The sequence below is a fragment of the Lissotriton vulgaris genome, unplaced genomic scaffold (genome assembly GCF_964263255.1).
Source record: "Lissotriton vulgaris unplaced genomic scaffold, aLisVul1.2 SCAFFOLD_1031, whole genome shotgun sequence".
Classification (NCBI taxonomy): domain Eukaryota; kingdom Metazoa; phylum Chordata; class Amphibia; order Caudata; family Salamandridae; genus Lissotriton; species Lissotriton vulgaris.
In genome coordinates this window covers 91,922-108,981 of record NW_028252135.1, presented here as the reverse complement: position 1 = coordinate 108,981, position 17,060 = coordinate 91,922, and the positions used below count along the sequence as shown (strand labels likewise).

The following is a 17,060-nucleotide window of genomic DNA, read 5'->3' as shown; positions in this document are numbered from 1 at the left end:
AGAGAGAGAAAGAGAGATGCAAATTAAGGTGAACTAGTTATTGGGGATTAAACAGTTGGCAAAAGAATGCGCCCTGTGTACCAGAGTCAGCCCCGTGGCCGCTGCGGCCTCTAGCACTAGTATGAGTCAAGTCAAGTCAAGTCAAAAAATTTATATAGCGCGCTACATACCCAGAGGGTCTCAAGGCGCTTGAAGAAGGGTGGGGAATTACTTGTCAAATATCCACGTTTTAAGTTGCTTTCTGAATGCTAGGTGGTTCTGGGTAAGGCGAAGGTGGGTGGGAAGTGAGTTCCAGGTTTTAGCTGCCAGGTAGGAGAAGGATCTACCTCCCATGGTGGTTTTGTTGATGCGAGGTACAGTGGCAAGGGCTTGGTTGGAGGATCGTAGTTGGCGGGAGGGGGTGTAGAAGGACAGTCGTGTGTTGAGGCATTCGGGTCCGATTTCGTAGAGTACTTTGTGTGCGTGGGTTAGGAGCCGGAAAGTAATCCTCTTATTGACGGGGAGCCAGTGGAGGTTTTTCAGGTGACCAGAGATGTGTTCTTTACGCGGGATGTCTAATATGAGCCTTGCTGAAGCGTTCTGGATGCATTGGAGTTTTTTCTGGAGTTTTGCGGTGGTACCGGCGTAGAGGGTGTTTTCGTAGTCCAGTCGGCTCGTGACCAGAGCGTGGGTGACCGATTTTCTAGTTTCGGTGGGGATCCAACGAAATGTTTTTTTGAGCATGCGAAGAATGTTGAAGCAAGATGAAGAGACGGCGTTGACTTGTCTGTTCATCGAGAGTGAGGAATCCAGGATGACGCCCAGGTTCCGTGCGTGGTCCGTCGGGATGGGTGCTTTTCCAAGGGCCTCTGGCCACCAAGAGTCATCCCAGGCGGAGGGGGAGGTGCCTAGGATGAGGACTTCTGTTTTGTCTGAGTTCAGTTTCAGACGGCTGTGCTTCATCCAGTCGGCTACTTCTTTCATTCCTTCATGCAGGTTGGTCTTGGCAGTGTTAGGGTCTTTGGTGAGTGAGAGGATCAGTTGAGTGTCATCAGCGTAGGAGATGATGTTGAGGTTGTGTTGGCGAGCGATGGCCGCGAGGGGGCTCATGTATACGTTGAAGAGGGTGGGGCTGAGTGAGGATCCTTGTGGTACGCCGCAGATGACTTCAGTGGCCTCTGATTTGAATGGTGGAAGGCGGACTCTCTGGGTTTTTCCGGTGAGGAACGAGGTGATCCATTCCAGTGCTTTTCCTTGGATTCCGACGTTTCTGAGGCGTTGTAATAGGGTGCTATGGCAGACCGTGTCGAAGGCTGCGGAGAGGTCGAGGAGGATGAGGGCGACTGTGTCTCCATTGTCCAGTAGAGTTCGAATGTCGTCTGTTGCTGCGATGAGGGCGGTTTCAGTGCTGTGCTTGGCTCGGAAGCCGGATTGTGAGGAATCGAGGGATTTGTTGGTTTCGAGGAATGCGGCGAGCTGGTTGTTGACCGCTTTCTCGATGACTTTGGCCGGGAATGGAAGAAGTGAGATAGGGCGGTAGTTTTTGAGTTCGGTGGGGTCAGCTGTGGGTTTCTTCAGGAGGGCGCTGAGTTCGGCATGTTTCCAGCTTTCCGGGAACGTTGCGGAGTTGAGGGAGCAGTTGATGACGTCTCGGAGGTGCGGTGCTATAATGGAGTCTGCTTTGTTTAAGATGTGGTGAGGGCATGGGTCTGTGGGGGATCCTGAGTGGATAGAGTTCATCAGACAGATGGTGTCCTCAGTGGAGATTGGCTTCCAGTCATTGAGGATGTTCAAGGGGGTTGGGGGTCCTGCAGGGGGTTGGGTGGGTTGGTCTTCGGGTCGGTTGTCGAAGCTGTTGTGGATGTCTGCAATTTTGTTGTGGAAGAATGAGGCTAGGGAGTCGCAGAGGGCTTGAGAGGGGGTGATGTCGTTGGAGTTGGCTGAGGGGTTGGTAAATTCCTTGACGATGTTGAATAATTCCTTGCTGTTGTGGGCGTTGTTATCTAGTCGGTCCTTGAAAGCGGCTTTCTTGGCATTCCGGATCAGTTGGTGGTGTATGCGGGTGGCGTTTTTGAAGGCGTCCTTGGTGCTGGTGGTTGGGTCTTTTTTCCAGGCCTTCTCGAGAGAGCAACAGAGTTTCTTGGATTCCTTAAGATCGTCGTAGAACCAGGAGGCCTTCTTGCTGCCTAGTTTGATTTGTCATTTTTTCAGTGGTGCTAGGATGTCGGCGCTGTTGGATAACCATTGGGTGAGGTTGGTGGCTGCTTGGTCGGGGTTTGAGGAGTGGGCTGGGGGGTTTAGAAGAAGCGATGAGGAGATCTGGTTGATGGTGATTTTGTTCCAGTTTCTTTGCAGAGTGGGTTGGGGGTGGTTGTTGGATGTGGGCTTGTTGTAGGTAAAGTGAACGCAGCTGTGGTCAGTCCAAAGGAGAGCTGTGGTGTGGCTGAAGGAGACATGTTTGCTGGAGGTGAAGATAGGGTCGAGTGTGTGACCTGCGATGTGGGTGGGGGTAGTGACAAGTTGTTTAAGTCCGAGGTTGGCGAGGTTGTCCAAAAGGGGGGTGGTGTTGCGGTCGTTGTTCTTTTCAAGGTGAAAGTTGAGGTCTCCCAAAAGGATGTAATCCTCGGAGGGGAGCGCGTGTGGAGTGATGAAGTCCGTGATGTCTTCACTAAATTGTGCGCGGGGTCCTGGTGGCCTGTAAAGGAGGGTGCCTCTGAGTGTGGTCTTGGGGTCGATGTGGATCTGGAAGTGAAGGTGTTCAGTGTTGGCGAGATTGACGTCTGAGCTGGTTGAGATGCGGATGGAGTTCTTATGGACGATAGCGATGCCTCCTCCTGTGTGGCCGGTACGGTCCTTGCGAATGATCTTATAGCCTTCCGGGATGGCAATGGTGATGTCTGGGGCTGATGTGGCGTTCATCCATGTTTCTGTTAGGAAGGCGACGTCCGGAGAGATGGTTTCTAGTAGATTCCAGAGGTCGATGGCGTGTCTGTGGACTGAGCGGGTGTTGAGCAGGATGCATTGTAGGTGGTTGGGGTCGGATATCTGTTGTGTGTTCGTAGATGAGGAGTTGTTCTTGGTGCCGTCGAACTTGCAGGAGTTGCAATTTAAAGTTTAAATATGGGCACTGAACACAAGTCATTTATTTCACAAAAGAATCTAGCCTTTCACTGAAAATTGCAGCTCTCTACAAAAGAAATTTAAGAACTTGGATGATCATATTTCAATTCAATACCATTTTATGAATTACAATCCAGTTCAAAATATGTCAAAGCTGTTCTGCCAGTGCTGATAATGGGCAGGCACTTTTAGACATGCCCCACATAGGGCTGCATAGCCACCTGACAGTGGGAATACTATCCTTCTAACACCTTGGCCCATACTGATGCACAACAGGTACAAGTTTATTTATCTATTTGGGGTGTTTTGTACAACCCTAAAATGTCGCCGCTGCCTCTGCTGCTTTCACAATTTTGGACATGGAAGGCAGTGTTTAGCTGATTTTAAACTGGCAGGGCCTGCCCTATCAGCAGCCTGTCCAAGCAGTGGTTGTCAGTTTCTTTGCAGTGAGTGAGGTGGACAGGTTCCCCTTTAGAAGATCACTACAAGGGTCCACTGTGTGCAACCTAGGAGCAGGTAGTAACAGACGCTTGCACACTACAGTGCACATAGTCTAAAGCTCTACCTGTGTGGGAGAGTCAAATAAAGCTGGTAATTAATAGGGCTTGGTAGAAAAGGACTGTAATATGAATAGCAGACTTTCTTCGGTTACATATGATAGTCTGACTTCTTGTTGCATCAGTAAAGGACCCCTTTCTATGCTGTGGGCCTGATGAGCCATGATTATTGATTACATTTAAGTTGTGTACATTAAAGGTTATGCATATAAGTGTATTCTCATAAAAAGGTCATTTGAAGGGTCATTATCTTACTTTCATCCACCTGGATTTGTTTCCCAAATAAATCTATTTACAAGCGAAAATTGATATATTGTCAATTAGTACGTTGACATTACACTCTTGAATGATGCCATTTGCACACCTAATGGCCACTCTGGTAGGCAAATAGAGTTGTGAATTTGTGTTCAAATATGAATTTAATGTTATTTCTGCCTGCACTGGTATATTCTTGGTTCCTTGCATTTTGTCTGTCTTCAGTACTCTGCTTTAATTATTTATTTACTTGTATACGCCTGAATCACCCCTTTAGGGGTAACTCTGCGCTTGCGGACGAATAAGAAAGTACTGATACTGTATGAGACGTCTAGAACAAGATTGTTTTCAAGGACTTTCGAAAAAGGAAATAGTCCGAACTCTGCCTCAGTGTAAGCTGGAACGAATTCCAGTTCAGGGCAAGGTAGGAAAAAGCCTTTCCCCTGTCCTGGCATTGTTAATGCACAGGAATTTAAGAAGGGATTTCGAGCTAGATCGCAAGACTCTAAGGGGAGTGTATTGACTAAGCTTCTCTGCCAGATATGTTGGCCCATTGCCATGCACTGCCTTCGGGGTGATGCAGCAACTCTTGAATTTTATTCGCTGGCGCACCGGGAGCCAGTGCAGCTGCCGCAATAGCGGGTTCGACGGAGATCTATAGGGAGCATTCAGTACTAGACGTGCTGCTGTGTTTTGCACCACCTGCAAGCGATCCAGCTAGGCCTCATTGGCCGATATTAGTAAAGCATTGTAGTAGTCAAAACGACTAAGGACTAATGTCTGAATGAGAGTCTTCTGTGTGTAGTCTGGAAGGAATGGAAATACTCGTCTCAGCAGACTTAATACATGAAAGCATGAACTTGCGGTTTGAGAAACCTGCTCCTTCATGTTTAGACTCTGCTCAATGCGCACCCCTAGATTCTTTACTGATGGCTTCGAGGCGGGGGGGGGGGTACCCAACTCCTCAGGCCACCACTCTGGTGTCCACAGCAGCGTGGCTTCGCCAAAGAACAACATTTCTGATTTCCCAGCATTTAATTGGAGATGGTTGGTACACATCCATTGAGATATTGCTAGCATGCCGGTCGGGAAGTTGGTCTGGGCTGTTGTGGAGTGTTTATCAAAGGAGAAGGTGAGCTGGGTGTCATTCGCATAGGATATTTGTACACATCCTTATGTCCTCATAAGATTGGCCAAGGGAGCTATATAGATGTTGAATAAGGTAGGGCTTAAACAAGATCCCTGCGGAACTCCCTTAAACAACTTCCTGGACTTAGACTTGTAAGGACCCAGATTAACTGTCTGGGAGCAGTCAGAAAGGAAGCTGGTCATCCACTGCTAGGCATTTTGATTTAACCCAGATTCCTCTAATCTACTGAGCAGAATTTGGTGGTTGAATGCCACCGAGACATCTAATAGCACCAGTAGAGTAGATTGACCTCTATCTTGTGCTAGCCTAATATTGTCTGTGATGGCCACTAGGGCTGTCTCTGTACTATATTTCGGTCTGAAGCCTGATTGTGTCACATCCAGGCTGTCTGAAGGTTTGAAATGGGCAGATAAATGCTTGTTTATGTGTTTTTCCAACTATTTGCTCAGCAGTGGAAGGAGGGATATCGGTCACAGATTAGCTAGATCTTTCATAGAGGTTCCTTGCATATTTCCCGTCTTCAGTACTCTGCTAGCAAAAGTAAATTCTTTTTTTTGCTTATCTACCAAGCCATCACTGTGCCCTGTTTGCACTCCCTAGAGTGTGAGTACTTACGGCCTTAACATTAGGGTGCTTAATTTGTGCCAGTGTTCAAAAAAATTCCAAAATTATTTATATATATATACAATGTGAAGTTTGCAGTTGCAGACTCACATCTATAAAACTAGGACCAAATGCAGATATTTCAACAGTTTAATAAAACAAAAACTAACACCCACCCTGTATTGCAATGAAATATTGCAACTGAACCAACGTTGGTGCCATTTGTCTCAACCCAGCCGTGAAGCAACTCTCCAGGGTTTCCACACGATCGTGCTTAGTGGGGATAAGAAGGATAAATAAACTTCGATTAGAATATAGTTACAGATCCAAAGTGCCAGCTAGACACAATATTCCAGCACAGTATTTGTGTGGGAAACTAAACGTGAACCACTGCTTTACCAAAGCTGATCATTTTTAAGAAATATGCAATAACAGTTTTACATCAAGGCAAAGGTGAGGCGCTGAGGGTTGTCATGGGGAATCCGCCCAAAGTGAATGTAAACAATTAACTAATAACTGTAAATCATGCACATCAAAAATAAAAACCTATTAAAATGCAAGCCAGAATTCCGGGGATTGGAGTCAATTTTGACTGCAGTTGTCGCAGCTCCCTGTGGTACTCACATATGCATACAGTTGTACATTTGTAAATGCAGAAAGTATATATTTTCAAATGAGAAACAGTAATACATAAGTACATTTTCACTTCCCAAAGGTATTTATATTTTTCACAGAGAAAACATTTTTCAATACAAATAAAATAATTACTTAACACAGATACCAATTTTAAGTGCCTCGCTTCCTGTTAACGTGTTGAAAACTGATTTACTCCTTCTCTTAATCGAAAAAAGTTGAGAATGTTTTCAGGGTGTCCAGGGCATGGACAGTGTAGGGAAAGTTTAACAACTTCTTTCAGATGTCCTCGACTAGGAATGTTATGTTATGTTATGTTATGTTATATGGAATTTGTAGCGCGCACAATTACTAATGAGTATCCTGGCGCGATATAATCTACAGACATGCAGATAGAAAAGAATTTAGAAAGCTTGTTTGAAAAGATAGTTTTTGAGAAGTTTCTTAAAACAACGGAGGTCCTGGATGTGGCGCAGTGAGAAAGGAAGGCCGTTCCAAAGAGTAGCTACTTTAACTGAAAGTGACTGACCACCCATCCTAGAGCGACGAAAGCGGGGAGTGGCCATCAGGCGGTGAGAAGCAGATCGTAGGGATCGGCGGGGGTGTGAAAGGACACCCGTTTCTTAAGATAAGCGGGTCCGAAATCGTGCAGAGCTCTGTGAGCTAGAGTAAGGGCCTTAACTGCACCCGTTGGACCACGGGCAGCCAGTGAAGGTCACACAAGTGTGATCTGATACTTGATCTCTTAGAGATCAATTGCAGTTTATTCACCAGGTATCCAGGAATGCCAATTGGCATAATCCAAGCGGGATAGGATAAGTGCCCGAGCCACCATTTCCTTCGCCGGCTGGGGGAGCAAAGGGAAGAATCTGCTCAGTGCCTTAAGCGTGCCAAAGCAGGCGCCCGTTAATCTCTTGATGTGTTCTGAGAACCTGAGATCCTCCCCGAACCAGATTCCCAGGTTCTTAGCCGGACCACCCTCAGAGATTGGGCGGGGGAAATCAGGGCGCCACAAGGCTTCTGTGAAGAGTGGTGGAAATTGGCAGTAGAGCAGAATTTCGGATTTCCCCTCGTTGCACTTGAGTTTGGCCTGTGCAAGCCATGTAAACACGGCGGCCAGGCACCTCTGTGCAGTCCCAGTACCCAGGTCGGGACCATTCCAAGTGAATAGAAGCTGGGTGTTATCAGCATAAGCCATGATTTTGGCACCCAGCTCTTCTGCCAGGGAGATCAATGGAGTCAGATATATATTGGAAAGCAGAGGGCTCAGAGTCGAGCCCTGAGGGACTCCAGTCAAGACCTCCCTGGCCGAGGATGAAAAAGGCGGCAGCCAGACCTGCTGGGTACGAGTAGCCAAGAAAGATTCCAGCCAGGTCCACACTGCACCAGAGAGGCCGATGGCAGAAAGGCGGGAGAGAAGAAGCTAGTGGGGAACTGTATCGAAGGCGGCAGAGAGGTCCAATAAAATCAGAGCCACTCTGCCGCCCCCATCCAGGCATTCCCTAATTGCCTTAGTCATCTCCACCAGCGCCGTCTCAGTGCTGAAGGATGATCTGAAGCCTAACTGGGCCGGATGTAGAGCCCCAGAGGTTTCCACAAAGACATCCAGTTGGCGAAAGACCACCTTTTCGCAAACTTTGGCCAATGCTGGCAGTAAGGATATGGGGCGGTAGTTGGCTGTTACAATAGGGTCCGCTGTCGTTTTTTTTTTAAAGCGGAAGAAGCTTAACATGTTTCCATTGTCTTGGTACCGATGCAGACTGAAGTGACCAGTTGACAATGGACGTAACTGCTGTACAAACAGTGTCGGCCACCCCAGCCAGGACTCTGGCCGGGCACGGATCTGTGGGAGAGCCTGACTTAAGCGATTTAAGAATTGTAAGGATGTTAGACTTCTCTGCCCGGGCAAACTGAGAGAATAGTGAGTTGGGAGGGGTGCAAAGAGGGGGTTCTAGGGGAGGGCTCTGTGGAGTTATTTATGCGGCCAGGCTTTCTTGACTTAATTGAATTTTGTTGATAAAAAATGCTAAAAGCTCCTCACACCATCCAAAGGAGGCAGGGGTGGCCTTATGCTCTGCGCAGGGCGACATAAAGCTTTTTACAATAGTAAAAATCTCTTTGCTGTTGTTGTTGGCTTTCATTATTCTATCAGAGTAGTACTCACTTTTGGCTTTTCTGACAGCTGTGTAATAAATTCTCTGAGCCGAGCGCAGCTCGGATTTAGCTGTTAGGCAGTAAGCAACCCTCCATTGGTGTTCCAGCTTCTTGCAGCCCAGTTTTAGTTCCTTTAACGAAAGGGAATACCAGGGCTGAGAGGGGGACGACCAGTGAGCCTTGCTAGGCTGATGTTTGCATAAAGATTCGACTCCCCGGCAAACCCAGGTGTTAAATTGGTCAACCAAGCCCTCTAAATCAGCAGCAGGAGTTGCCTGCAAGTGGTTCAGGGCCTCTATTAGCCTAGGAATGTTAATCTTGCGAGAGGAAGGGCCCTGTGGCAAAGGTGGCCGACGGGAATATTTCCCTAAATCCCAGGAGAATATAATCAGGGCATGGTCAGACCAAGTAACAGGCAAGGGATCTTTGACATGCAGTTCAAAATTGGAACACACCCAATCAATCAGGTGACCCCTTAGGAGGTGGGCTTGGAGACCCACTGAGTCAACTGAGTCAAGACCAGAAGGTCCTGCAGAGCCGTGGAGTCGGGGGCCTCCGGGGTGTCTAAATGGATGTTAAAATCACCCAGAAGGAGGAATTTGGGAAAGCGCAAAACACGCACGGCAAAGGACTCCCACAGGGTCTTTAAAAAAGCCTCGGGCTGGCCGGGGGGGGGGGGGGGGGGGCGATAAATCAACGTGCCCCCAAGCGTGAAATTTGGCGATAGGGTGAAGGAAAATTCAAGCGCCTCGCCTTCCAGCACATCTGCAAAGGTTTCACATACAAAGGTCCAAGTTTCCCTGAACACCACAGCGGTGCGCCCCCTCTCCCAGTCGTGACCAATATTCGCACTAGACCAGATTCACAAAGGTTTCATTCACATGTGTGGTAACAAAAAGCAAAATTACAGGAAAAAAACTCTATTCCGGATGGGAATTTGGGGGGAATACCCCATAAATTGATTTGCTACAGGATAACGGATTTGTCCCTTCGGAAAAAATATTTTCCCTAATGTCAAAAAATGTTTTGATGCAAATGTACTTGTGTAATTTTTACCTAAATTTAAATGTACACCTGACATATTTACACCTTTGTGACCCCTCTATTTATTCCTCGAAAAATGGAAGAGTTACAGCTTTGTAGTATGCTTCAAAAACTCGCTATGAAATAAAAAAAATAATTGGTCCTAGTCTAAGTGTAAACTTACAGGAGCTTATTTCTGAATCTTTATGTGTAAAGGCCTTCTTTGAGCAGATTTTGTACACATAGAATGACTCCTTAGTAGTATAGTTGTGTATATCATTACATGAATGTTCGAGTGGAAATTATGTTGTCGTAAATAAGAAAGATTATTTTGCAATTGTATAGGCCATATGTTTTACTTAGGTGTGCAAGCATCTATATGAAAATGGCCTATAGCGATTACAAAAGGATAATTTTTACACAACCGCCTCATTCTACTAAATAATAATAGTAAATATTTAGACATTTCACAAATATATGAAGAAAAAAGGAAATACTCATGTGAGTAATAAAAGAGAGAACAAATGTATAGATGTTTATGCCAGTGATGGATGAGTGGCAACATCTGACATGGATTGTTGTGCTTTAGTGTTCAAAAGCACCGGCCTAGCACCAGACCCTAAGTGACGTAATGAGTTTACAATACACAAACGGGGGGAATATTATAACGTGACATCTAGCACTCGGAGTAAGAGCTCCAGGGACGCTCAGCAGTTCTTTGGAAGCCTATACACTAAAAGCTCTCAGGGCATGCCTATCAGCTTCCAAGTAACACTGGATGGTGGTTCCTGGTCTAGATGAATGGTTAGACAGAGTTATGAAGCTTCCTTGGCACTTCAGGTTCTTGACCTGGTATGAAGTGTGGTCCCAGGGAGAAGATAAACTGGAGTAGCTAACTCAACCCACAAAGAATAAAGGAGCATATCAACAAGGGCTTTATCTCCTCTTGTTTGGCTTTAAAAGCCTAAGAAGCGGAGACAAAAGTATCGCCCTATCAAAAACATGGTGCTAACATGCAAAATCGCATGTTAGCACCCTTTTTCACTACGCTTCCCTTTGCATCTCTAATGAGATGCAAAGTGGGCGGTCCAGAGCAAAATAATAGTAGAAATGTCGGTAAGTGACATTTCTCCTATTATCAAGCTTCACGCTAACCCTGTTAGAGACAAAAAAAGCAGCGCTAACCACGGTTAACGTTGCTTTTTTACGTCTGCTAATTTTCAGACTTAGCCATGTAATCCAATGGGAAGTGGATTACATGGCTAGGTCCATATCCCTATCCTTGTAGTTTTATCGCTGCATTACTAGCAATAACCTCCCAAAATGCGGCTATCGCTGGATTTTTTATCGCCTAGGCGGTTAGCGTTGTTATTAACGCGATAACCAGGCGATATTAACCAGCGACAGCGGGAGTTAAAAAAATTTACGTTAAGCGCCCTTAGCGTTAATTTTCCCTGTTCCTTGTTAATATGCCCCGAAATGAGTACCAGGCCCTTTTACCTCACAATGGAAAGCCTGGGCTACAGCCTAAAGCTCTCCATGGATCCAATCTGTTCAAAGTGCTAAGCCCAGTGTTCTAGTCACTTCAGTCTAGTACATTTTAGATCTTTTGACAGGGAAAACCCAACTCTTATCCTGAAGTTTACAATTTCAGAGGTCCTGTCCATACATTGCTAAGTGTATCTTACATTTAAAATCCAGTAGTTTAACAGACTTATGCAGGGGGATGCATACTTTCACAGTTGCCAGGTGATTTACAGGTAACTATGTTACACCCCTTCCCAAATCCTCAAAAGGTGTAATTTGTTCTATGAAGAGAAGTCTGCTCAGATAAGATACAAACACATGTTCATGTCTGTCAGGCTCAGTTTCCTGGAGGTGAGAGGATGTGCCTGCATCAAGAGGCCATGGCCACTGAGCCTGGAGTGGATGACTGAGTCCCCGACCTCCTAGGTCTCTGGGAACTGTAGCAATCCCGGGGAGGCGGCACTGACCAGCCAGAAAGGCTCTGGTCTTTCCTAAAAATCACACATCTCAGGGGAGGCATCAGCAGTAGCGTATGTAATGATAGCCCCTGCAGCCCCCGCTGTGAGGGTGGCCCTGGACTCCATGTGGCCCCCTCCCACACTCTGCAGGAGTGGCTTCATGTAACTTGCAGGTGGCCCCCTCAAGTTTTGTTCCGCCACTGGTCATCAGTCACACGTAACATAATTTTTGAAGATATTTGAGCGTACAAGATATTACCATGCATGATTTATGTAGCACAACAAGCGTTGCTGGGAAGGGTCTCTCTAGATTCTATGGGGGGAGGGGATGATAATCACCACCACCGAATATAGCAGCTGAGTTGCATCCTAAAACTTAGAAAACAGCCACCAACCTGTGGACCCTCATGCAGGTACGAGGCAAACGTAGTGTGAGGAAGGGTGTACTTGGCGCACCTTCGAAACAGGAAGAGCTGGAAGAATGTAGTAGAGCAGTTCAGAATTGCCACATTGGAAGTTTTGGGGGGACAATAATGCTAAATGAATTTAGTACAATGTTTCCTTGGGGAAATGCTCATTGAATATAAGCCTGCTTGCTCCATTCCTTTTTAAAGCGTACTGTAGGAAATCGATATGCTACATTTGAGCGTTAGTGAGAACATTACAGTATGGCTAAGTATGTCTTCGGAAATGTGTAACAGAACTTTAGGAAACATGAAGAGATTGGCATCCAAACACCCCGGGCAGCCTTCGGTTCATTATTATGCACCCTCTTTGTGATCTTTCCTTCTCGATAAATCGCTCCAAAAAAAGGAAACAAATAATAACAACATGTATACAGAAATTAATTGTGGTCAAAATAATTGTGCACGGAGTGAAGTTTAATTGTAAGAGTGCAAACCAATTCATGGGACAATTAACTCAATACAATACAATACAACAAAATCTGTACTAACTTTGATGATGAAATTACAATCTTAAAAGGAGTGCTAGATGGAGACAGGTTAAAAGTGGTTAAACCTTGTACACTCCTTTTGTGTTGGTTTTGTTTTGGTGATCTGAAAAGAAGGAATGTTATGTGGATCAATTATGCATTGACATCCTTGTATAAAATAAGTGGGGCAAAAGAACCTTGAGTTTGGTTCTAAAAAATTGTATATATGTGTAAAGGAGAAATATTTCTTTGTGTTTGTATATATGAATTTTGTATAGTTATGTGTAATGTGAGAGACCAATATTTAAGGTGAAATGAGGTTCAATTAAAAGAAATAACTGAACCCCATACATGATAATTCTTTGCATTTGTTTAGTTTTGGCAATCCAGTGGGAGTATCTCTGTATCTGAAAATGTCTTAATTAATTTGTTTTGAGAATGATTAATCCAAGAATGGATAATTAATGGTATCCATTCGTACAATTAACTAGATATATTACAACGCCGTAGGCTTTACTTTTTTTATTTACTTTGTTCGATACCCAAAAGCCAACTGGTTAATTGGGTCACCCCTGTAATATGTCGATAAAACTTGATTGAGGGCCTGACAATTCAGCTGCCAGTACAGAGGGTATGTGTAATTTTATTTACATAGAGAGCAGCAAATTGTAGGTGGAGTTGATTTAGTGGCCAAATACCATTGTTTCCAGATGAGAGGAGCGAAGGAAGTGTCCTGAGGCAGCAATAGGCCTCGGTACTGTCCTTGCCCCATTGCCACCTTTTGTTTTATATTGCTGTAGAGTCCTCCCACTATTAATGGTGCATTTTTAGATGACCTTCTGAAACTAATTGAGAGAGTAGCTACCATCTCCACCAGGGTGATTTCAATCTGTGGTTATCCCTCGCTCCAAGGTTCTGGTTGAGGTTTTCTCTTATTTTCTCACTGAGTTAGATTTCACTCAAAAGTTAGGGATGCCCATTCATGCTGCTGGTCATGTCACTGACTGTTGGCGTCCTTTAGATTCTGAAAAAGCAGTTGAACCCCATTAGTCTTTTCAAAGAGATCAGTAACGATGACCTCTTTATTGTCCATGGTTCAAATTAATTATTTTTCTATTCAATGTGACATTTGTCATCATATCAAGCCACTGCTAGTTGAAATCAGGTGAGGACAGGGCCCTCCTATTTGAAAGGGGAGGAGGTCATTGTTTGTTTCTTCAACTCTGCCTCAACGTTAGACCCTAATGCACAAGCTCTGGAATTTAATCAAATTCTCTCATTCGCTTTTGAAGCCATAGTACCTGAGGCAATGCTCAGCAAACGGTTCTGAAGGGTACATAACCACTGGATTACGCCCGCTGTGTGAGCTGAGTGACTGGCAGAAAGACAGGCAGACAGAAAAGGAACCTGCGTTATTTATATGCAGTTTGCTCTGCCTTCAACTTCCAACTAAGGTGCTCATTAGATGGCGGACGGACCTGCGTCCGGCTGCCACCCCAGAGGAGGAGGGACCGTCCGCAGGGGCAGTGGCAGTCCCTCCAGTGCAATTAGGATCTGACCGCCACCCTGGCAGTCACATCCTCAATATTTAACATTGCGGCGGGTGCTGCTTGAAGCAGCACCCGCCGCAAGGTTAAATATGCATGCTTCGCATTTGTATGCACAAAGGGGCAGGCACCGCGCGGTGCCTGGCGCTTCGTGCACGCAATTGCAGGGGGGTACCATAGGTACCCCCCATGTGCACCCCCCACCCCCGTCACCCTGGGGGCCCGCAACGCGCCCCCAAAGAAATCACTGTATGCCTTTTCACGGCAGAGAAGCCGCCGCAGAATGTCATCTGTTTACCCCCATCCTAATATGGCTGGCGGTGTCTGTTAGACACCGCCTCCATATTAGAGCTTTTCTGCCGTGGTCGTAAGGAAAAGCGGCGGACGGTCTTCCTGACCTCCCAGCCATCCTAATCTGGCAGGGGGTCTTTGAAGCCTCCACAGCGGTTTTTCCGCATCCTCCGGGCCGGCGGACACTTCCGCCAGCCCGGAGGATGCGGAAAAACCACAATCCTAATGAGGCCCTAAGTTACCACAAAGCATGTCCTCATCACGGCAATTTTTTTTTAAAATTGTTCTGATCTTGGATGTTGTTAGTATTAGACCCCCGCCTTACATACAGAGTAAAGCAGGTCTTACCCTGCCTGGATGCCAAAAAGGGAAACCTTGGTTTTATTTTGGACACAGTAATGCATATGAGGGATCAGGTGAATTATGTTGTCACAGCCTGGTACTTAAGATTATCCAGCCTCTCTTAACATCTTTGTTTCAAGCCCTTCTGTGATGTTGCCAATGCTTGCTCCGTGGGATTGCCTGTGGAGTCGATTCATAAGCTTCAGATAATTTAAAACATGACAGCATGACTTGTGCTCAGCATGAGGTAGTTCAGTAATGCCTCGGCTGCCCTTCAGTATTTTCACTGACTGACTGGTACTCAGTGCGTTGAGTTTAATATCTGTCTTGCTCATCTGGCCTTCTATAGTCGGGTACCCAAGGGTCGCCACTCCAGACTATGCCCTCACATGCCTGTTCACTCCTTACACTCAGAAGCTTTGACAGTCCTTCACCACAGGGTGCTTTATTCAGAGGGATAACTTTTCTCCTTGAGATCTGTGACTTGCGGAAACACTTACCTCTCTCCCTCCAGCGTATAAGATGTCACAATGCCTTTTGAAAACTTTCACGGTCCACCTATACTGTTCCTGCTGTCCAGAATGGGCGGAAGGAGTGCAGACCTTCCAGTCGACATTCTCGTAAACTCAGATTCATTCATTTCTTGATTATGAAGGTAGGTATGGAAATTGTAATGTTTACAGAATATTGGTTGTGTAATCACATTTGGTTCTAGGATTTCAAGGGCAGCAGTACTGCAGACTATCATTCTGGGTGATCCTGTTTCAGAAGGAGGTTAGTGCATAGTGGAGGCTGAAGATTGCTGCAGAAGTTGAGATTTCTGGAAAGCTTGCCTGGTTTAACCAGAAGGGATTGGACCAGAGCTGATAACATTTTACCTATTTAATTATATATTTTCTTTTCTCTTTTTTTTTATAAAGTGTAACCCAGACCAATGAACTATCAGAGCACTATACATATAAAAGGGGAATATATTGCACAATTATAAGATTATAGGAGGGTAATAGTGATTTGAAGTTTTTCCATAGGATGGCAGGCAGCGTACACCTTCTCTGTAGAAAATAAACGGTGAACATATAACACAATGAAAGAGTGTAAGATAATTGAAAAATGGTTGAAAGCTTTGCCCTGGATTGTCAGAAGGTACATATTACCGACCTGTCTCATCCCATCATTATTGCCCTTCCAGATCCCTCAGCCTGTCAAGAATCTCCTGATGTCTCTATAATGCGGTGGATCAACAGTGAAAGATCCTCCCCTCTATCTTGCGGATCATCCAAGATCAACACTCAGACAGATTGGATACTCCTAACTGCAGCATGCATGCTTTTCCTTCAGCCCCATACTCTACATGAAAAGGCAACTGATAAGGCAACACTTACGCCGACAGAGCTCCTCAGCTTCTGACCACTTTGAATCTGGAAGGCACTGTAGACTGGCTGACTTTCCTGGGATTTTAACATAACCAGGGTGGCAATAATAGGTGACAGATGAGCCGACAGGAAAGGTAACTCTGCCAACATGCTTCCTGCTCAATTCTGCAAATGGCATTTCTTTGGGGCGACCACAATCACCTGAGAAAAGGAGAGGAAAGAAGTATATCATTGGAAACAGATCACCAAGTAACGCAAACGGTAAGCATTAATGTCCAATTTTTTTGGAAAAACTGAACTGAAATAATATATATTATTTAGGGGTTCAGCAGAGTCTTTCACACAGTACATGCTACCTTCTTGGCACTGTATGAAAGACGCCTATTTGTGATTTCTGAGCAGCATTGACAATGAATAGAAGATACTTTTTTTTTCAAAAAAGCGGTGAGAAGGAGCAGTGGTAAAAGTGGTGATGGCAGTAGTCGCCGTAACAGTAGTAGTAGTTAGCATTAGTATTAACAGCTGCCACAAGAGGAGAACTGACCTCTTCATGTCTACCAGAGAGCTTCGACTGATGTTGGTGCACTATCACATCACAATTTCAATGAGGGATAGCAGCATGTTAAACATACATTTTGAAAAAAATGTTGTACCCAATGACATCGTGACCTTATATATCGCCGTACAAAGCTAAAAAAAACCTGTGTCTCATCCCATTATCAAATACTTGTGCTCAAATATGCTACATATGACGAGAGAACAGGAAATTAACCTACTTCTAAAATATAAGCGGATGTGGCTGGATTTTGGAATTGAATCAATAAGTCAACGTTACGTTTTTGTGGGATGATTGTTAAACTAGGCAGAGATTTTGCTAGTTAATATTTTGGGGAAAATAATTTTGCTGTTTATGTTTTCACCCTCGGAACTACATTTTGTTTTTGTGTGCTATTGGCACGTTGCTTTCAATGTCGACAGTTTCTGTGGATAAACTGTGCGGGATGATTAATAGGAGTGAGTAGATTAATCAAACGTCATCTAAAGCAGCTAAGTAGGCCATCCCCTAATCAGTGAAGAGGCGGCGACTTCTCTCAGTGATGGGATGTGCATGTGG

At 45.2% G+C, this 17,060-nt stretch overlaps 1 protein-coding gene across 3 annotated transcripts in view; it reads right to left on the bottom strand.

The window, feature by feature from the left end:
• The window catches only part of LOC147662653 (zona pellucida sperm-binding protein 3 receptor-like), a 351,878-nt gene that overhangs the window by 243,444 nt on the left and 91,374 nt on the right, over positions 1–17,060 (bottom strand). For all 3 annotated transcript variants that reach the window (XM_086951018.1, XM_086951017.1, XM_086951019.1), the window contains 2 exons: positions 15,956–16,147; positions 5,841–5,937 (listed from right to left, as the gene is read on the bottom strand). In XM_086951018.1, the coding sequence (XP_086807144.1) occupies positions 5,841–5,937; positions 15,956–16,147 (289 nt within the window). The remainder of the gene's footprint in view (positions 1–5,840; positions 5,938–15,955; positions 16,148–17,060) is intronic.